Genomic DNA, 22,902 nt, shown 5'->3' with positions numbered 1-22,902 from the left:
TATAGATTCTATATATATGCATTAATATAGGATATTTGTTTTTCTCTGACTTACTGCAGTCTGTATGACAGGCTTCAGGCTCGTCCACCTCATTTCAGCTGAATCAAATTTATTCCTTTTTATGGCTGAGTAATATTCCATTGTATATGTGTACCCCAACTTCTTTACCATTCATTTGTTGATGAACATCTAGATTGTTTCCTCATCCTGGCTATTGCAAATAGTGCTTCAGTGAACACTAGGATACATATGCCTTTTTGAATTATGTTTTTTTCAGGATATATGCCCACGAGTGGGATTGATGGGTCATTGTTGCTGTTCAGTTACTAAGTCATGTCTGACTCTTTCTGACTCCATGGACTGCAGCACACCATACATCCCTGTCCTTCACTATCACCCAGAGTTTGCTCAAACTCATGTTCATAGAGTCAGTGATGCCATCCAAATCCTCATCTTCTGTTCTCCTCTTCTCCTCCCATCCTCAATCTTTCCCAGAATCAGGATCTTTTCCAAAGAGTCAACTCTTCATTTCTGTTGGCCAAAGTACTGGACCTTCTGCTTCAGCATCAGTCCTTCCAGTGAATATTCTGGGTTGATTTCCTTTAGGGTTGACTGATTTGATCTCTTTGCAGTCCAAGGGACTCTCAAGAGTCTGCAACACCACAGTTCAAAAGCATCAATTCTTCAGTATTCAGTATTCATTATGGTGCAAATCTCACATCCATACATGACTACTGGAAAAACCATAGCTTGATAGCTTTGACTATATGGACTTTGTTGGTAAAATATCATCTCTGCTTTTTAATATGCTGTCAGGGTTTGTCATAGTTTTTCTTTTGAAGAGCAAGAGTCTTTAATTTCATGGCTGTAGTCAATGTCCACAGTAATTCTCAAGCCCAAGACAATAAATGTCTCTCTTTCCATTTTTCCCCATCTTTTTGTCATGATGTGATGGGACCAGATGTCATGATCTTAGTTTTTTAAATGTTGAGTTTTAAGTCATATGGTAATTTTATTCCTAGTTTTGTAAGGAATGTCCATATTGTTCTCCTAGTGGTTGTATTAATTTACATTCCCACCAACAGTGCAAGAGAGTTCACTTTTCTCCACATCCTCTCCAGCATTTTTTTTTTTTTGGTACATTTTTTGATGATGGCCATTCTGACCAGTGTTAGGTGACACCTCATTGTACTTTTGATTTGCATTTTTTCTAATAATGAGCAATGTTGAGCATTTATTTCATGTGTTTATTTGCCATCCGTATGTCTTCTTTGAATAAATGTCTGTTTAAGTATTTTGCCCCCCCCCCTTTTTTTTTGATTGGGTTGCTTGTTTTTCTGATATTGAGTTGCATGAGTTGATTGTATATTTTGGAGATTAATCCTTTGTCAGTTGCTTCATTTACAATTATTTCTCCCATTCTGAGGGTTGTCTTTTCATCTTGCTTATAATTTCCTTTGTTATGCAAAAGCTTTGGAGTATGATTAGATTCCATTTCTATTTCCATCAGTCTATGAGATAGGTCCAAAAGGATCTTGCTGCCATTTATGTCAAAGAGTGTTCCATCTAGATTTCCCTCTAAAACTTTATAGTTTCTGGCCTTACTCTTAGGTCTTTAATTCAGTTTGAGTTTATTTTTGTGTATGATATTAGGAAGTGCCCTAGTTTCATTCTTTTATATGTAGCTGTCCAGTTTTCCTAGCACCACTTAGTGAAGAGTCTGTCTTTCTCCATTGTATATTCTTGCCTCCTTTGTCAAAGTTAAGGTGCCATAGTGGGTTTACCTTGGAGCTTTCTATCTTGTTTCATTGTTCTATATTTCTGTTTTTGTGCCATTCTATGATGATCACTGAGCTTTGTAGTATAATCTGAAGTCAGGGAGCCTGATTCCTCCAGCTCAATTTTTCTTTCTTGAGACTGCTTTGGGTATTTCTAGTCTTTTGTGTTTCTACACAAATGGTAAAATTTTATTCTAGTTCTGTGAAAAATGATTGCATTGAATCTGTAGATTGCTTTGGGTAGTATAGTTGTTTTCACAATATTGATTCTTCTGATCCAAGAACATGCTATATATCTCCATCTGTTTATGTCATCTTTTATTTCTTTCATCAGTGTCTTATAATTTTCTGCAAACATGTCTTTTGTCTCCTTAGGTTTATTCTTAGGCATTTTATTCTTTTTGTTGCAATGGTGATTGGGATTGTTTCCTCAATTTCATTCTGATTTTTCATTGTTGGTCTATAGGTTTGAAAGGGATTTCTGTGTTTAATTTTATATCCTGTGATGTTACTAAATTTACAGATTAATTCTAGTAATTTTCTGGTGGTATCTTTAGGATTTTGTGTGTATAGTGTCATGTCACCTGTCACCAGTTAGAGTTTTACTTCTATCTGGATTCCTTTTATATCTTTTCCCCCCATGCTTCCCATTGCTAGGACTTCCAAAACTATATCGAATAATAGTGATGAGAGTGGGCACCATTGTCTTATTTCTGATCTAACAGGAAATGCTTTCAGTTTTTTTCCTCTGAGAATAATGTTTGTTGTGGGTTTGTTTGTCATGTATGGCCTTTATCATGTTGAGGTTGGTTGCTTCTATGCCCTGGAGAGTTTTTATCTGGAGAGTTTCTATCATAAATGGATGTTGAATTTTGTCAAAAGCTTTTTCTGCATCTGTTGACATTATATGGTTTTTATGTTTCAGATTTTTAATATGGTGTATCACATTGATTGGAGAATCCTTGCATCTCTGGGATAAACCCCTCTTGATTATGGTATATGATCCTTTTAATGTGTTGTTGGATTCTGTTTGCTAGTATTTTATTGAGGATATTTTACAACTATGTTTATCAGTGATATTGGCCTGTAATTTTTTTTTTGGTGGTATCCTTGTCTTGTTTTGGTGCCAGGGTGATGGTGGCCTCATATTAATAGAATGAGTTTGGGAGTGTTTCTCCTTCTGCAATGTTTTTGAAAGAATTTGAGGAGGATATATGTCAGCTCTTCTCTAAACGTTTGATAGAATTTGCCTGTGAAGCCATCCGGGCCTGGGTTTTTGTTTGTTATTAGATCACAGTTTCAATTTCAGTGCTTGTGACTGGCATGCCATTAATTTCTATTTATTCCTGGTTCATTATTGGCAAGTTGTACTTTTTTAAGGCTACAGCTATATTTTAAGGTATTATATGCAAAGTAAACTGTTACTTGATTTTATATATTACATTTATATTTATTCACAATAAAATATGTTTATATACTATATATTTGACATCTAATTGATTATATATGATATTTAATATATTAAATATAATATGTTAAATATGAACAATAAATGGCTTCCTGAAGGCATTGACTTGAATCCCTTACAAGGAGGGGGTGGGAATTTGCAATATAGTAGTGTCATCTTGCTAAGAAGAGAAAATACATTGGAATTTGGGATGACTGACATGGACCAATGTCCCTGGGCACTCATCCTTGGTGCCTATATCCTTCCATCTTGGTAGCTTAACAATAAGCAAGTTTAAGTTAGATCTCAGGGAGGAGAGCTTGTCATGGAGGTAGGCTCTGGGGTTCCCAGGGCAAACATAGAAACTCACCTAGGACACTGTCCTTGTTTCTTAGTCATCTGCCAGCTCCCGCCTCCTGTCTGTAAACACATAGGGGCGTGGGAAGTGGTTCCTCTGCTAGACCCCCTCCTTGGTGCATGTCCTCCAGTCATGCCTGACCTGAACACATTTCTACACAACTCAGGGTATCCTGAGTGCCCTGCTCCTCATCTACTTGTAACAGGCCAGCCTCTAACCTGACTTTAAATAACACAGCAGCCTGTGCATGTCAGTGTCTCTAAGGGAGGACGAGGGTGAAGGGAATAATATTCACAGCCTGGGTGCTTTCCAGTAAAATCTGTATCTCATCCACGATGTCACAGAACATGTCATATGCTGGCACACTATGTATCAGATACAGACACAAAGGAAGAGGGAAAGATGACCTGGAGCTTCCAAAATAGATGAAGAATAAGAGAGTTACAAAAGGACAGAAAACAAAATCCTGTGTATTGCTTTTACAGTAGAGAATTCATATTTAAGGGTCTCTGAAATACGAGCTTTGAGGAAGAAAGGAGACATTTTGCAAGTTCAGAAATTCAGCTACTCCCAGCCCTGTGTCCTGTAGCTTTCTAGTTAATTGTGATCACATGCTACTTGGGTCTGGGTCCCACTGCATCTATTAGGGCAGGATGAGGTTCCAGGAGTTTTCCATTGATTCCACAGGGAGTAGGTAAATGCCTGCCCTACTGACTCTAGTAAACATGATTCTAGTAAATCATGGCAAATGCACAGCAGAGCATGAATGGACCTTGGAGATGATTTAACAGAGTTCTTTTAACAGTTCAGGAGACTGAGTAGATAAGGGAAAGTATTTTGGCCAATTTGCAGTCTCCTATGAGGATGATCTGACTGCAGAAAAACAGAGTGAATGACAAGGTCTCAGATACTCAGGAAGTTCAAGGTCTGGTTTGATTGATTTCATTTCAGAAATGTCATTTAGGGTGTTTTCTAGAGATGCAGCTTTTTAAGAGTTTACAAAGAAAGTGCACTCTGGTGGGCAGCTGGGCTTCTCATTTTCTACTCTAGTGCAAATCATCTCCCTGCCCTTCAGGACATGCAATCATTTCTCCCAGACTTATTCGTGACTCTGACAGGCTCAGGCTAGCTCCAGCCAAACTCTCTCACTCCCTCTCTCTTGCCTTCTCTTTCTATTTCTGATTCCCTTTAATGGTTCCATGATTTAGCTTTTCTCTAAATCCCAAGCAACGGGGATGAAAAGCCCCATGTCCTCAAGGGCCTTTTTGTTCTGAGATATTTAAATTTCTCAAATTCTAACACTTGAGAAAAATAACCTTCTATAAGGATAAGTCCATTTTATAGGTGTGCTGATATTTGTCTGCATGGGGTTGGCATCCAGACTCCAGGGACTCTCAGTGGCACCTGGCCTTTCCATTGATACCATTTTCTCCCCTCAGTCACCACACACAGGAGGGCTAACAGGATGACGGCATTTCTGTTTCCTTCTATACTATACTTTACCAGTGCTCATCAGTTGTGTTTAGCCCGGGAATACTTGTCAATCAAAAGCTGACAAGCAATATATACAAAAAGATCACAACCATCAAGTTGTTAACACCAATCATGGGGCTGGGAGTAAATGCATGAGAGGATTTAAAGTAAGGAGGCACAGTGATGACAGAAAATATTTCCACATTTGTTTCCCTCTAACCTGTGAAGAAAGCAGAGCACTGAAGAATTATGCTTTTGACGTGTGGTGTTGGAGAAGACTCATGAGAGTCCCTTGGACTGCAAGGAGATCCAACTCGTCCATTCTAAAGGAGATCAGTCCTGGGTGTTCTTTGGAAGGACTGATACTAAAGTTGAGACTCCAATACTTTGGCCACCTCAAGCGAAGAGCTGACTCCTTGGAAAAGACTGATGCTGAGAGAGACTAGGGGCAGGAGGAGAAGAGGACGATAGAGGATGAGATGGCTGGATGGCATCACCAACTCGATGGACATGAGTTTGTGTAAACTCTGGGAGCTGGTGATGGACAGGGAGGCTTGGTGTGCTGCAATTCATAGGGTCGCAAAGAGCTGGACACAACTGAGCAACTGAACTGAACTGAACCTGAGTCCCATGTTTGGTTATTGTGGTGACATTCTTCTTGGTTCTGGTGTCCAAGGCCAAGGTAGTGTTTCTTTAGATAAACCAGAGAAACTCTTTCTCCATAGAAACCTGCCTATAAATCAGGAATCCACCTGCCCTGCTGTTTCCCAGGGGTCAGTCTGAGGGAGAAGCAGGATAAGCTTGCCCAGGGCTACCAAGTGTGAGTGCCTTTCTGGCTGACCTCCACAGCTGCCCCAGGCCCAACTTCTAACTTTTATCCACCATCTGGCACCTCTTTGACCCAGGCCATGTCAACAGACCAGAAGCAAAACCAAGTAAGGAAGGAAGTAGGGAGGAGGCAGATCACAGCTATGACTTTTATGATGTGCTTTATGGTTTCCAAGTCACTTAAAGTCTTTATTTCCTCTGATCTTTATAGTAGATTTTCCTTTAGAGGTGGAATCATTGTCCACTTTAAATCTTCTGGATGAAAATGAAATCACTCACGACATAAATCATTTACTCAAGGCCCCACTGGAGATGGCAAAGCTGGGGTTTGGTTCCAGTTTCCTCTAAACCAGTTCCTGTGACATATCCTAGAGGCACTGGATGCTGTCCTCTCACTTCTGAGCAGATTCCCTGCCTTGGGGGGTGTGGGAAAGCTCATTCTTCCTGCTTTTCTTCACTCTCCCCAACCCCAGCAACCTCAGCCCCGAGGAACAGCACAGAGCCGGTGGCTGACTGGGGCAAGGGTCAAGCTCACTCTGAACTTCAGGCTCAACTTCTCATTCTCTGCAGGCCTGAAGGTAAATTTTTGCAGAAGTGAAGTAAAGAAAATAAACAACTCAGTTCTGGCCAACTGTTCTCCAAGGCACATCCGCTTTCCTGAAAGACAAAAATATGAGTACCTGCTCAGGTGGTCTGTGCCAGCAAGGACTGAAATCTTCCACCACATCTTGCAAAACCTGAGCAAACGGCAGGCCTGCCTGGCCCTGAGTCTTTACACACTCAGCTTATTTAATCAGGACCACCTGGGGTAACCTAAGCCCAGGGAGGTCATTCCATAATCACACACTCCAGTGCCTTCAGGACTCAGATGGTCGAGCAACGGTGAAAATGCAGGCTGTGGATGAAACGAGAGCAGCCACGGTTGACCTATAAATGTGGTCTAGCCAAAAGTCTTACAAAAATCGATTAGCAAACAGTAAGGACAAAAGCAAAACTCTGTTTATCTCTCTCAATTTTCAAAAAAAAATTGTTGAAGTTAAAATAAAGTAAATGTCAAAGCAAGGTTTTTCAAGTATGAGGCATCTTTTCCCTATGTCAAGTATCCCCCCATCATGACCGGGAATCTTCCTGCCAGGGTTCCCCATGCAGGGCCAACCTCATCTCATCCCACCTGTGTTTGCCTGCTCCAGGCTTCCCCCAGCCCCTCCTTTTCATGATGCCTTCTTCCCCAACTTGGGCAACAACACCCCACAATAGACTCTATCATCATCTCTCTTGTGGGTGTTTTAATAGCTCACTTTCTCCCTAATTAATATATGTTCATGGCAAAAATGAAGAAAAAGTGTGAAAAGTATAAAAATATTAAAACATATTTTAATCCCCAAATCCAGAAAAACCCTTGTTAACATCTGACATAGTTCCTCTCTATCTCAGTAAAGATTCTCCTGGACACCATCAGTGGGATTACCCTCTGAAGTTAATTCTGAGCATGACTTTTGCTACTTTTTGCTTCCCCATGTAATGAAATATTCTTGGGAAATGGTTAATGCAGCATGCCTCTGTTTTGTACTCTGCCTATAACCAGTTGTTGAGAAAATAAAATTAGAGTTTCAGATAGACTGAAAACCACAATCAGAAAACTAACCAATCTGATCATGTGGACTATAGCCTTGCTAACTCAATGAAACTATGAGCCAGGCTGAGTAGGGCCACCCAAGACAGACAGGTCATGGTAAAGAGTTCTGACAAAACGTGGTCCAGTGGAGAAGGGAATGGCAAACCACTTCAGTGTTCTTGCCTTGAGAACCCCATAAACACTATGAAGAGGCAAAAAGATAGGACATTGAAAGATGAACTCCCCAGGTCGGTATGTGCCCAATATGCTTCTGAAGAAAGGTAGAGAAATAACTCCAGAAAGAATGAAGAGATGAAGTCAAAGCAAAAACACCACCCAGCTGTGGATATGACTGGTAATAGAAGTAAAGTCCGATGCTGTAAAGTGCAATATTGCATAGGAACCTGGAATGTTATGTCCACGAATCATGGCAAATTAGAAGTGGTCAAACAGGAGATGGCAAGAGTGAATGTAAACATTTCAGGAATCAGTGAACTAAAATGGACTGGAATGGGTGAATTGAACTCAGACGACCATTACATCTACTACTGTGGGAAGGAACCCCTTAGAAGAAATGAAGTAGCCATCATGGTCAACAAAAGAGTCCTCTATACAGTACTTGGATGCAATCTTAAAAATGACAGAATGATCTCTGTTCGTTTTCAAGGCAAACCACTCAACATCACAGTAATCTAGTCTATGCCCCAACCAGTAATGCTGAAGAAGCTGAAGTTGAATGGTTCTATGAAGGCCTACAAGACCTTCTAAAACTAACACCCCTAAAAAGATGTGCTTTTCATTATAGGGAACTGGAATGCAAAAGTAGGAAGTCAAGAAATACCTGGAGTAACAGGCAAATTTGGCCTTGGAGTACTGAATGAAGCAGGGCAATGATTAATTGAGTTTTACCAAGAGAATGCACTGGTCATAGCAAACACCCTCTTCCAACAACACAAGAGAAGACTCTACACATGGACATCACCAGATGGTCAATACCAGAATCATATTGATTATATTCTTTGCAGCCAAAGTTAGAGAAGCTCTATACAGTCAGCAAAAACAAGACCAGGAGCTGACTGTGGTTCAGATCGTGACCTCCTTATTGCCAAATTCAGACTTAAATTGGTCTAGTGGAAAACCACTAGACCATTCAGGTATGACCTAAATCAAATCTCTTAAGATTATACAGGTCAAGTGACAAATAGACTCAAGGTATTAGATCTGATAGAGTGCCTGAAGAACTATAGATGGAGGTTTGTGACATTATACAGAAGGCAGGGATCAGGACCATCCTCAAGAAAAAGAAATGCAAAAAGACAAAATGGTTGTCTGAGGAGGCCTTACAAATAGCTGTGAAAAGAAGGGAAGCAAAAGGCAAAGAAGAAAAGGAAAGATATACCCATTTGAATGAAGAGTTCCAAAGAATAGCAAGGAGAGATAAGAAAGCCATCCTAAGTGATCAATGCAAAGAAATAGAGGAAAACAATAGAATGGAAAAGACTAGAGATCTCTTCAAGAAAATTAGAGATACCAAGGGAACATTTCATGCAAAGATGGGCACAATAAAGGACAGAAATGACATGGACCTAACAGAAGCAGAAGATATTAACAAGAGGTGGCAAGAATACACAGAAGAGCTGTACAAAAAAGATCTTCACAACCCAGATAATCACAATGGTATGATCACTCACCTAGAGCCAGACATCCTGCAATGCAAAGTCAAATAGGCCTTAGGAAGCATCACTATGAACAAAGCTAGTGGAGGTAATGGAATTCCAGTTGAGCTTTTTCAAATCCAAAAAGATGATGCGGTGAAAGTGCTGCACTCAATATGTCAGCAAATTTGGAAAACTAAGCAGTGGCCATAGGACTGGAAAAGTTCAGTTTTCATTCCAATCCCAAAGAAAGGCAATGCCAAAGAATGCTCAAACTATCACACAATTGCACTCATCTCACACGCTAGTAAAGCTCAAAATTCTCCAAGCCCAGCTTCAACAGTACATGAACCGTGAACTTCCAGATGTTCAAGCCAGTTTTAGAAAAAGCTGAGGAACCAGAGATCAAATTCCCAACATCTACTGGATCATTGAAAAAGCAAGAGAGTTCCAGAAAAACATCTACTTTTGCTTTTTTGACTATGCCGAAGCCTTTGGCTGTGTGGATCACAACAAACTGGAAAGTTCTTCAAGAGATGGGAAATCCAGACCACCTGACCTGCCTCCTGAGAAATCTGTATGCAGATCAAGGAGAAACAGACATGATCTGGACATAGAGCTAGACATGGAACAACAGACTGGTTCCAAATAGGGAAAGGAGTACATCAAGGCTGTATATTGTCACCCTGCGTATTTAACTTATATGCAGAGTACATCATGAGAAATGCTGGAATGGATGAAGCACAAGCTGGAATCAAGATTGCTGGGAGAAGTATCAATAACCTTGGATATGCAGATGACACCACCCTTACAGCAGAAAGCTTAGAAGAAATAAAGAGCCTGTTGATGAAAGTGAAAGAGGAGAGTGAAAAAGTTGGGTTAAAACTCAACATTCTGAAAACTAAGATCATGACATCCAGTCCCATCACTTCATGGCAAATAGATGGGTAAACAGTGGAAACAGTGACAGACTTTATTTTGGGGGGCTCCAAAATCACTGCAGATGGTGACTTCAGCCATGAAATTAAAAGACGCTTACTCCTTGGAAGAAAAATTATGACCAACCTAGACAGCATATTAAAAAGCAGAAGCATTACTTTGCCAACAAAGGTCTATCTAGTCAAAGCTATGGTTTTTCCAGTAGTCATGTATGGATGTGAGACTTGGACTATAAAGAAAGCTAAGGGCTGAAGTATTGATGCTTTTGAACTTGAGAGTCCCTTGGACTGCAAGGAGAGCCAACCAGTCCATCCTAAAGGAAATCAGTCCTGAATATTCTTTGGAAGGACTGATGATGAAGGTGGAACTCTAATACTTTGGCTACCTGATGCAAAGAACTGACTCATTTGAAAAGATCCTGATGCTGGGAAAGTTTGAAGGTGGGAGGAGACAGGACAACAGAAGATGAGATGGTTGGATGGCATCACCGACTCAATGGACATGAGTTTGAGTAAACTCCCGGAGTTGGGGATGGACAGGGAGGCCTGCTGTGCTGCAGTCCATGGGGTCACAAATTTCAAACACAACTGAGCGACTGAACTGAAAAAAAAAAATGAAGAAATTGGTTTAAATTGCAGCAAATGAAAAATTTGTTTTAGATGGTACCAGATCAGTTATATTATAAATACCCAAAATTCTCCTAGAAAAATCCATATATTGGGATAAAACTGGACCCTTAGAGTCAGGATCCAGGGTTACATTACTGGTTTCATCAGTAACCAGCTCTGGGCTCTGAGTAAATTGCTTATTTTCATCGACATACACAATTTTCACTTGTCAAACTTGTGAAGTAATTGCTCTCCTAAGTACTATATATGGCTGATCAAGGACATCAGTAAAACAGGAGATTTGAGTTTGATTTATAAGTCATGGGACTTCCCTGGTGGCTCAGACGGTAAAGCATCTGTCTACAATGCGGGAGACCCAGGTTTGAGCCCTGGGTTGGGAAGATCCCCTGGAGAAGGAAATGGCAATCCACTCCAGTACTATTGCCTGGAAAATCCCATGGACAGAGGAGCCTGGTAGGCTACAGGCTATGGGGTCACAAGAGTGGGACACGACTGAGCGACTTCACTTTCACTTTATAAGTCATGAAAAGGAGTGCTACCTTATTTCAAGGCTTCATCCGGGATTATGGGAAACACAGACTTTCTTCTTGGTGCATGTACTAACTCGCCATCACTAACTAACCAGATCAGTTACTAGAAGTGAGAGAACTGACCTAGAGTTTTTGACAGAAGATCTTCCTAGTCTTATCTCCATGATTCAGTGATATTTCTGAAAATTGAGGACTCAGACTCTTGCCTTTCATGAAGATACCTGCTGCTTTGTTGGATCAAAAGGGAAAACTTAAATGAAGAAAAGAAAATGTATGTTTGCATAAGACCTTTGTAATCTCCTCAGCTGTGCATGTTTCCTAATTCCACATCTGACCTTCTTTCCAAGAGAAGGGAGGGTGCTTTTCACACCCCATTCCTTCAGGGAAGCTTTCTTTATAAAGTGCTGGATCAGGTATGAGGCAAGGCAACTGAGCCCTAAAGACGGGAGTCTGGTGGGAATAAACCTGACCGCAGTGTTGACACTTTAAGTCAGTGGATTTTTCCGGTTGCTAGTTCCTGTTCTGTTTTGCTAGTTCTCGTTTAGTCACAGCTGAGGGGATCCCCAAATTGCTAGCTTGGTTGAATCACTCTTCTCGGGCAGAAAGAAAGATAGTGAGATCACCTGACTTCAATACTGGCTCCAATTTCCCCCTCTCCCTGAACCCCCATCATTTGCAATGTGATTTCATAGCCCTTCCCATAAAATTTGTGCCATTTTCCCTTTCCCTTGAACTGGGGCTCACAGCGTGAGCTGCCTGGGCTCCGGAATGCAGTGGGAGTGATGGTCGCCAGTTCCCAGCCTGGCCCTTGGGAGGCACTGTGTGCTTTCCTCCCTCCTGGGGTCTTGTCTTCTACATGCACACCAGATGGGCTAGCTTGCTGGAGGAGGAAACTTGGAAAAGAGCCCTACTATCCCAGCTGATGTCATCCTAGATCAGCCTTTAGCCAGCTGACCTCCCTAATGGGCAAGAGAGCCCAGCTAAGAACAGTGGAGCTCTCAGTTCAACTGTAGCCTTGTGAGCAATAATATACACTTATTGTTTTAAGTCATTGAGTTTGCCACTTTTGTAATGCAGCAATGTAACAATTGATACATATGATATGAATTTAGTGAATCTTAAAATGGAAGGGCCTTTAAGTAGGAAAATTCTAAATGTGTTAGGGAGAGCACTAGATTAGAACTATATATATAACCAACAAGGACCTACTGTATAGCATAGGGAACTATACTCAATATTTTGAATAACCAGTAAGGTGGAAACCTAGAAAGAAAAAGATATATGTGTGTCTATAACTAAATCTTTACCATGTAAGTCAGTAGCTCAGCTGGTAAAGAATCCGTCTGCATTGCAGGAGACCCTAGTTTGATCCTGGGATCAGGAAGATCCCCTGGAGAAGGGATAGGCTAACCCACTCCAGCATTCTTGGGCTTCCCTGGTGGTTCAGTCAGTAGAGAATCTGTCTGCAAAGTGGGAGGCGTGGGTTTGATCCATGGGTTTGGGAAGACCCCCTGGCAGAGGGAGAACATGGCAACCCACTCTCGTATTCTTGCCTGGAGAATCCCCATGGACAGAGGAGCCTGGCAGGCTGTAGTCTATGGGGTCACAAAGAGTTGGACATGACTGAGCAACTAAGCGCACATAGCTAAATCACTTTGCTGTACACCTGAAACTAATACAATATTGTAAATCAATTATACTTCAACAAAAATTTAAAAGAAACCAGAAACTTGTGTCTTCGGCCCTTTTATGCCAATTCCTTGGGCACATGACCTTGGATGAGAAATAACTTTCTCTTAATCCTAATTTCCTTTCACTGAGAAAGGAGATGCTAATCGTTTTCCTAACTGTTAATAATTGGGTTGCTTTAAGTATAAAATAAAATAATTTTGCTTGCAAATGAAATCTGTAATAGGAAGGATGTGTTTCAACTCTAAATAACAAAAAATACAGTGAAGAAAGAAAAATTATAACACTTAAGATAAAACAGCTGAAACTCTGTACTATAAGAAACATAAAGCTCTTGCAGGCAAGAAGTCTAGGCTTCCCAGGTGGTGCTAGTGGTAAGAATCCACCTGCCAGTGCAATAGACTTAGAAGATATGGGTTCAAACCCTGGGCTGGGAAGATGCCCTGGAGGAAGGCACGGCAATCCATCCAGTATTCTTGCCTGGAGAATCCCATGGACAGAGGAGCCTGGCAGGCTATAGCCCATAGGGTTGCAAAGAGTCAGACATGACTGAAGCGACTTAGCACGCACCAAGGCAGACAAGAATTCTGGAAGGTTTTCCAACATCCTCATGTCTGCTTTCATATTAAAAAGTGACTTGTCCAAGTGAGCAAAGGTGGCAGAGAACCAGAGAAAGAAACAGAAGATCTAACTGGAATCAGTCCAGATACACGCAGGACAGCGCCCTATAGCAGAAAAGCCTGGGCTCTGTATCATGCCTACATGGGGTCAATTTCCAGTCCCTCCCTTTCTGTGCCTTTGTGGCATGATCAATAAGATTATACTGTCACAGAAAGTCAATGTATATTTAATTTAACTCAATGATAAGAAAATTGTTGCGAAATTCAGAGCATTCACTCACTGTAGCATTTAGTTATTTTCTTGGGAGACGTTTCTAAGAAATGCATAGGCTTTATTTGATAAACCTGGTCAACACTGAGTTCAACCTCTGCTCTGTGAGCTTTGTGACTATAGATACCATAGTTGACCCTGTTAAGCTGTAGTTTCCTCCCTTATCGCCAGTGTGGTGACTGGAATTTGGACCTTGTAACTTTAAGGTAGAATACATGGTCCATAAAAGTTGCACTGTTTTTTTTTTCTACCTAATCATTGTCATATTCTCAGGGCTGCATAATTGACACATAATAGGTGCTCAGAAAACATTTACAGAATTAAGGATTTGGGAAATTATTTAAAACGATCTCAGCAACAAACTTAACTCATTACCTCATTAAATATAAGACTTTTCCTTCCTTATTTCACAAAGTTATGAGTAAAACACCCCTTTGGAACTGGCTGGAAACATGAGAGAAAGAGTTTTCTCTGCATTCTCTTTCATATATTTTAAGTGATACACCATGTAAATGTATTCACTAGATTTATAAAGGATTGCTGTTATTCAGCCATCAAGTTGTGTCTGACTCTTTGTGACCCCATGTACCGCACTACACAGACTTCCCTGTACTTCACTATATGTCAGAATTTGCTCAAACTCATGTCCATAGAGCTGGTGATGCTATCAAACCATCTCATTTGAAAAAGTAAAAGGACCTCTTCAGGAAGAATGTATGATAGATAGAATCTCATCTACTTAAGCCCGTGGCACCTAGAGTCCCTTGTAATGACCATAATGATAAGAAAGCAGTCCCTTTACTGGAATCTCCCCTCCCCCTTTCTTAGCAATTAGCTTTATGTTTTTGTGAGTGGGAAGCACTAAGAAGATCTTGGAACACTTTAAGTTCTATAAAGATGGCAAATGCCCGACCTTCTTTTGTGGGTAACAGGCAGAGGCTAAGTTCCTCTCCCCAAAGTTCCTGGGGACTGAACAATTTAAAGCTGAAATCTCCATCAGAGTCAAGCCAGGGCTTAGGACATAGGAGAATGAATCCCGGTGATGCTCAGCCCAGGGAAACCTGCAATGCACCCACAGCAAGAGTGAGTCATGCTAGGCAGGGCTTTCTAGAGACATGCCAACTAAAGCAAGGTATCACAAGAGGAACAGGGCTGAGAGAGCAGAAGAAGGGCTGAGAGAGGGACTCTGGGTTCCCACACTCCTATTTCCAGATACTCACCTATTGAAAAAGGCAGAAAGGATTCCCTTTTCTTAAACTGTCCATTTTCCAAGAAATGCTCTGGATTGAAGGTGTCGGGGGTGGCCCACTCTGCAGGGTCCCTGTGCAGTGCAGTCAGGTTGGTCGCAACCAGGGTTCCCTGGAGAAGGCAGGGGACTCATGCAAGACATGACACACACCACAGATGTGTGCCGAGGGGCAGCGGCCCCCCGGGCTCCCACATCAGGGCTGATTGAACTTCTTCAGCCTCCCCAACCCTGTACCTGCTGAGCTCAACCCCTAGGACCCTGCTCTTTGCCATGGGACAGCTTACAATGATGGACTGCAATTGTCTGCTGGGAATTTTATCAGCAAAATGTGACTATTAGTGCAGAATGGGAAGGTGTGTGCATCAGTGAGAGAATAATGTGACAGTGGGCAGGCAGCTCTGGACCAAAATCAACCCAGTTGCTCAGTAAAGTGGTAAATATGGCAGCCTCCCCAACACGAAAAATGTCTGTTCATCTGTTTCTCCCATTCTCTTCCCTCCATTGTCTCACACATTCCAGAGAAGGTTTAATAATACAATCAGGTCACCCAGTGGAAAGAACCACTATCCTTCCCAGCTTGCAGCAAGAAACCCAAGAGTCCTCCTTAACGGCCCCCTTTATTCATTCTGCCTTCATTCCATCCTTTTCCGGGCTGGTCAATTTTCCTTGAAATTCCTCTTGATCCTATCACCTCCATGTTATTTTCCCCCACTGCCTGGTCCAAGGTACTACCTTGGTTGTCCACACTCCTCCAGTAGGCCTAACTACAACTCTATATCCTCTCCCCATTCAAAGTGCTTCACACACGGAAAGCAGAGTTAGCTCTGGACATGATTTAGTTATGTCACTCCTAGCCGCCCATCACTCCTGGAACTTGATAAAAACCCTCCAAATAGTTCTCCTCACTCAGATTAAGGACCTGTCACCAGCCCTCTATCTGAGTCACAGTCCTTCTGCCTGCACTCCCACTATATCAAGCCTTTTTCAGTTTCTCAATCATACCACTTGTTCCCATACCTTTTTGCATGGTGGCCTCTGGGCATCTTCATACCAGTGACTACTCACTAGACCTGCCAGTGCCAGGGTCTTTGTCCCTGCCGTGAGCCCCAGCTGCCCCCTGCCTCTGCAGGAGACCTTCCAATATTAGTAGGTAGGTCTGCTCCAGACTCTTATGAGGTCACTGCTATTTTTCCATGGGTCTCAGTGTGCACATGACCCAAGAGTGGAGTTGATGCTTCCTTTAGTCCAGTGGAATTCCTGCAATAAAAGGCTGCTGACATTCAAAGCCAGATTCTCGAGGGTTCCTCCTCCTGATGCCAGACCCTCAGGCTGGGAAGATTGCCTTGGGGCTCAGGATTCGCTCCTATGGAAGAACTTCTATAGTATAATTGCTTCCAGTTTGCAAGTTGCCCACCCAGTGGGTAAGGGTCTTGTAGAACAGTACATCAGAACAAAAAAAATCTTACAAAACCAATCTCGTGAGTTAGGATGGTTCTCTGCAGCTAAGTGAATTGTTATGATATGTGAAGATTACCTGTAATATCATCTAGACCTCAGAATTCATCCATAAGGTGGTCAATCAGCATGAAAATAGTAAATGAAATCGCTGCAGGAATAGCTGCTTCTCCAAGGGCTGCAGGGACCATGACCAAGGCGAGCCCAGAGCATAGGGTCTTCTGGTTTTATCTTGAAATCAACCCCAGGTTCAACACACAAAGAGGGACTCAGACAAACTGAAATGGATCCATGGAAATGGACTAAGGTGTTGAGAAAGCAAAACTGTGAATGTGCAGTGTGGAGAGAGGGCACTAGTGGGGACAGGAGAGCTGACTCCTGAGATCCTAAGAGTGATTGGCAGAGTGCAGAACTGTCTTTGTGAGGACGGGGAACTTAACAGGGTCCTACTGAGAACAATTTAAGGAGCTTCTTTTAAAGCAAAGTAAAGCGACTCCTGTGGAGAAAACATGGTATAGGACAAAAAAAAGATGAGCCTGGGGCTCAGAACACATCTATTTCTTTAACCCAACTCTTGTCACTTTGTACACCAGAGATTTTATGCAAGATCAATCAGCTCTGAGCCTTCATTATAAATTTGTAAAATTAAAAAAAAAGATAGAATTATTCTGAGGACTGATTAAGTTGAAAGAACCTATATAGTCCATAGTACATGATCACTGCTTAAAAACCATTCGTTCTTTCACTCCTTTTGTGATATTCAATGTGCACAGGCTTGGATTGATTCCCTTGTGAGGTAGTCCCATCAAGGGACTGTAAGTAAGGCTGGAAGCAATATCTGTGGGGATATTATGTTAGAAACACTAGTTTAATGTGATGTTGGCCCAGGAGGTCTTAACCGGCTCTCATATGTCAACATTCTAAACCCCCAGGATTTTGAAACAGAATTTTCCAAAATAAGTCTGGCAGGTCCCTATCCTGTGAAAAGCTCTCCCATGGCAAAGAAAAGGACCTCATGGCAAAGTCTGACTGAGAATTGCTGCCTGCTGTTTCCCCACAAGAATTAACAATGCACGTCAGTTAGTAAAAAGAATGAGAAATCTCACAGTAGAGGAAAGCCAGCCTTTGTCTGAACGTGTTTGACATAGGAATCCCCCTTCTCCTCTAGAACAACTATTAACATTTATTTGAACAAATATTCTAAAGACCCCATGTAAAGAAAAATATCTAGAATTACATCAGTGGTAATATATCTCCCTCTCCAATTAAGTGTTTCCCAAAGACAAGAAAACACATCACATTTGCCATTGAGATTTCCATCATTTACAAATATGAGCTTGGAGATCTGAGGCTGTTGGTGTGAGCCCTTAATTACCTTGGGCAAGTGGTATCCAGCCAGGGTGGTGTCCACTGCCACTTCCCGGGGCACGTTCAGAGGGATAATGTTCCCCATTCGCAGCACCTCGTGGATGACAGCGTTGGTGTAGGGCATGGACTCTCGAGCGGCTGTGCTTGGCTGTTGTGATTGGCCAAGCACCCTGTCAATCTCAGCTTGGACTTTTTCTGAAAAAAGCAGAGGTGGTACTATTAGTCTGTTTTTCCATAACTCTCCTTGAGCCTGGTTAAGTTAAGGAATGAAATAACCAGCATCAAAATGGCTATCTTAGGCTCTCCAGACTAGCTTCTCAGGGAGGTATGAGAGTGGGAAGTGGGCCCTGGTGTGAGACAAATTAAGTGGAAAACTCTTGCTCAACAACATTCCTGCTGCAAGTTCCTAAAGCTGTGTGAACCTCAGGTTCCTCTTATTAGTGAGGGTTGAACCAACATTCCCTTTAGGATTATTGAGACATAGATGAACTAATTTATGGAAGCATACTGACCTGGCCTAGGCCCATCCACTAATGAGCTCACCTTGGATTTCGGGGTTAAGGGCCATGTAGAGCAGCCCCCAGCGCAGGGCGGTTGAAGTTGTCTCTGTTCCAGCAAGAAAGAGGTCCAGGGTGCTGTAGATGAGATTTTCTTCACGGAAACTTGAAGCAGCATCGCCTTTATGCTAGAAAACAGAAGCGACTATTGGCTTATCCAGATGGTTCTTAGTTGCCACAACATAGGAGGCTTCATCCTAGTGAGAACATGGGAGGAGAGATTCCCCTAAGAGAAATGACTTTTCCTTTGACCATCTCAGCAGGCAGAGGCTTATTATTGCAGTATCATTAGCATCTTCCTGCTCCAAGTGCTGGGAGCTTTTGTCACCTTGGATGGATGAAAATTGAGAGAATCTTTTTACTTCCATATTTTGGGAGAATCTATTATTATATTGGAAATGTAATAATATTTGCATTCCAATATTAGCCACACCTTTCACTATATGTACAACTTGACCAAGTTACTAAACCTCTCAAACACTCTGTGTTCAGTATTCACTCCTCAGTTGGCATTATGAACTATGTGAGATGGAAATGTCATATAAGAAATCCTCAACAAATGTTTGCATTGATACCAGAAAGAATAAAATTAATTTCTCTAAAGTACAATTCTCGCAATTCCCCATTAACATCGTCCTGAGGTTAAACTTCTCTGATTCCAACAATCATTCCTCATGGCCCTCCAGCATCTTCACCACTTTCCTACGGGAGCTTAAATGTGTCCGTGTTCCTCTGCATGCCTGCACACCTTATAACAAGTGAAGTCTCCTCCTGTCAGGAGGAATCAATACTTCTATTAATGGTATAACAATAAGGTGAAATAAGAGAGGAGACAGAAAAAAATTCACCATTCTTTCAACTCTAAAAGCTGAAAATGAGTCAAAAATGATGACACTGATGCAGTGATGAGTATTAACCATAGGGCTTAATATGTTAAAGGACCTATATCCAATTTGGCCTTTTCCTGCATCTCACAAACAACAATTGAAAGTGCATGAAATAGGGAGGAGGGAGGAAGGCAAAAGTCCTCCACTTGAGACTAACCTTTGGCATCTGACTCAGCTTCACTTATACTCTGTGCTGGGGAACTAGGGAAGGGGTAGGGGACTGGACATCGGTAAAAGTAACAATATGACAATGCTTCTTTCCCTATTGTGTATAGGTCTTTCAGATATGGGTAGAGGACAGAAATAGACTATCAAAAGGCAGTATATGTGGGCTTTCCAAAGACCTCAAGCTGAATACTCTTAAACCAATGTCTTTATTTCGAATGTTATCATCAATTCTGAGCTAATGATATTCCTATACTCTGAAATAGTGTCTCCGTTTTTCCAACCTTGTGCTAGGCTGAATAATAACCCACAAAAATGTCCATGTCCTAATCTCTGGAAAGGGTAAATGTTTTTTGACAGATGGAATTTTGTAGATATCATGAAATGAAGGATCTTGATATGGATTATCCTAGCGCGCCCATTGTAATCAGAAGAGTATAAGAGGAGACAGGGAGCAAATTAAGAGAAGACACGAGGACAGTGGAAAAGAAGACATTACATCAATGGCTTTGAAGACAGAGGAAAAGGGCGTGAGTTCAGGGGTATAGACAGCCTCTAGATGCTGGAAAAGCGCATCAATGGATTCTGCCCTAGAGCCTCAAAAGAGCCAGCTTGCCCTGACCTTGACTTGATAAATGTTAGTTGTTTTAAGCCACCAAGTTTATAGTGATCTCTTACAGCAGCAATAAGATATTAGAATCACCTCATTTGCTCTCTAAGAACACTACTCAGGAAAACACTCAGGTTCCCTCACCTTTTCTATTTCCTGGAGATAAGCATCAATGAAGTCTCTTGCTTCAGCAGGATTCCAGTCTCTCTTGTGGTTTTCAATCATTTCGGCAACAAACATTTTCAGTTTCTCCAAATTATTAAAGAGTGCTTGGTGTGGACCCGGAAGGAAATTCATTATCCTTGGAAAGACATTGTAGAGCTGATGGAGAAAACAAAACAGTCATGGAGACAAGGAGGTGACCATTTTCTACTTTTGAAGACAAAGAAACCATTGTATCTCCATATGTATTTTCTTTGCTTATATTAATGCTTGGAATCACCCTTGTCTCATCTTCTCTGTCACACCCCTCTTCTTTCCCCTCTGGCAAAGCATTTCAGCACTCCATCCAAAAGAGAACCATTTTCAGACCACTTCTCAGTACTCCATGTGTTTGTCATTCTAGGACAAAGCCCCAACATTTCTTACCTAGGTGCTTTAAGGCCTCCCATCAATTTCCCTGATTCTTTCCTCAACCCCGTTCCCAGTCTGTTTTCCACTGAGCTGCAAGAGAGATCATTTCAGTTTAATCAGATCATTTCACTATTTATCTTTCAATCCTCCAATGACTTTCCATGACATTTAGAGAAATTCTACATCATTGTCCTGGCCTGGAACTCCACATGAGCTGGCCTCTTCCACGCCTGTGCCCTCTTCTGCTATCACTCGCTACCATCTTACTCGCTCTTAGTCTTTCTAGTCCAGCTCCATTGGTCTCTGTGACAACATCAAGAATGGCAACGTTTAGTCTTTTCCATCCACTATTCCTTCGATGAAGATTGGTCTTCCTCTGGAATTTGTATAATTCTACCCTTTTATTTCATTCAGGTTGGCTCTTGCTCAGAGATATCTTATTTGATAATCCTATAATGCAGTACTTCTGGAATCTCTTCCCATTCCCTTTTTTATATTTTTTCATGACATTTTCCTCTAATATGTGTGTATATATCTTTGTGCATGAAACACCTCTTTCTAGCTAGCTAGTTAGCTATGTTAAACATAGATATGTGTTTATCTATCTTACCATTATGATGTATTCTTCATACGGATAAGACATTTTTAATAAAATTAAGTGTATTTTGGATATACTTTCCCTAAAAATATCTGGTAGAAAACAGATAGCCCAACATAATGGAAAATTGCCTAGACTTAAAATGAAACATACATGCCTTTGAATACTAGCTCTACCGCTTTCTAGCTATAAGGCTTCAGGAATAATAATAATGACAATAATGAAGATGATGATGTAATTTGTCTGGGCTTAGTATAATCCGCTGCCATTGGGGCACCAGGGTTATTTTCCTTACTCAATCACATGAGGTCTATTCCACACTTAACACACAGCCAGTGGATCACTATGAGAATATGCTTAAGCATTCCCATATCTACTTGCCCATATTAGGATGCTCCATTTCATCTTTAAAGGGTTGTTGTAAAAATTGTTTGAAATAAAGTATATGGAATTGTCAATCATACTGCCTGAGCTATTTTGGGCCTCTAAAAAATGCTTATTACCCCCTGACTCACTGCCTCATCCAACCTTCTCAGGAATTTCTTTTCCCTGGGAATAGTCAACACATGCTCACTGAGGTCCCAGACTTCCTAAGTTCTGTCTTAATAGGAAGGAAGAAAATGGAATTACTGAATGGAGGGGTTACCATGATTAGAAGTGACAATAAGAAATGTTGTTCAAAAATAATACTGACAATAATAATCATAGTAGCTCATATTCATTATGTCCGTTTTCTGTGCCAGGATTCATGCTAACTGCTTTATCAGGTTAGGTGAGATGGGTTCATAAATCTCCAGGGAATGTTACTTTCAAAAACGATTACAAGTAAATCCTCCTTTACACACACAAGGGTTTACCCCAACACTTAGGGCTGATTTTCCCATAACAGTGCCTTCCAAATACACAAAAGGGGCTGAGAGGCCAAGCAGATGAGCAGAGCTTTTGACAGACTTACAACCCTAGCAGGATAAAAGGAGATGGCAGGGATTACCAAGGTCAGGGTGAGGGTTGAATCCCTTAAATCCATATCCTAGAAATTTAGAAAACTGGTAGGAACAAGTGTGGATGTGCATGGAAACAGACCAATGGTGGAAACCATTAAGGATTTTTACACACAGGTGTATATGCAGGAGAGATGAGTGGATGTGTCCACATGAACAATAAAACAGAAATGTTCATGGTAGCTTTATTCGTAACTTCCTCAAATTAGAAATCCCTCATATGTTCAATAAATCTGCAAGCATTATTCAAAAGAATAACAATCAGTGGCACCTGCATGCAGAGGAAAACTACACAGAGTAAATTAGAAGACCCAATAAATAAATTTCAAAACAATGAGCTGAGTTAGAGCCAGGCACAGAACCATACATCTGAGGGTCACAGAGGTGTGGGACTAGGGAGGGACATGGACAGAAGGGACTCAAAAGTGATGGCAGTATTCTGTTTTTTAAGGAAAAGAATGTAGTGTATACCTGTATGTCATGTAAAGTACTGTACTTTATACAAATGTTAGTAATGTTATTTATCAATAGTAAATACAATATTATAAAAAACATTAAAGTCAACAGATTGATTTCAAATAAGTTTGCACTGAAGTCAGTTTTAAAA

General features: G+C 41.3%; 1 protein-coding gene across 1 annotated transcript in view; it reads right to left on the bottom strand.

The window, feature by feature from the left end:
- Positions 1 to 6,019: 6,019 nt before the first annotated feature.
- LOC120857078 (cytochrome P450 2J2-like) overlaps positions 6,020 to 22,902 on the bottom strand; it is a 28,315-nt gene continuing 11,432 nt past the window's right edge. Inside the window, exons 5-9 of the mRNA XM_040232725.1 lie at positions 20,268 to 20,444; positions 18,448 to 18,589; positions 17,912 to 18,099; positions 15,053 to 15,191; positions 6,020 to 6,541 (exon numbers count right to left, since the gene is read on the bottom strand). Of these exons, the coding sequence (XP_040088659.1) occupies positions 6,363 to 6,541; positions 15,053 to 15,191; positions 17,912 to 18,099; positions 18,448 to 18,589; positions 20,268 to 20,444 (825 nt within the window). The 3' untranslated portion in view covers positions 6,020 to 6,362. The remainder of the gene's footprint in view (positions 6,542 to 15,052; positions 15,192 to 17,911; positions 18,100 to 18,447; positions 18,590 to 20,267; positions 20,445 to 22,902) is intronic.

Source organism: Oryx dammah, unplaced genomic scaffold, assembly GCF_014754425.2.
Source record: "Oryx dammah isolate SB20612 unplaced genomic scaffold, SCBI_Odam_1.1 HiC_scaffold_28, whole genome shotgun sequence".
In the NCBI taxonomy this organism is placed as follows: Eukaryota; Metazoa; Chordata; class Mammalia; order Artiodactyla; family Bovidae; genus Oryx; species Oryx dammah.
This window is presented reverse-complemented; position numbering and strand designations above follow the sequence as displayed.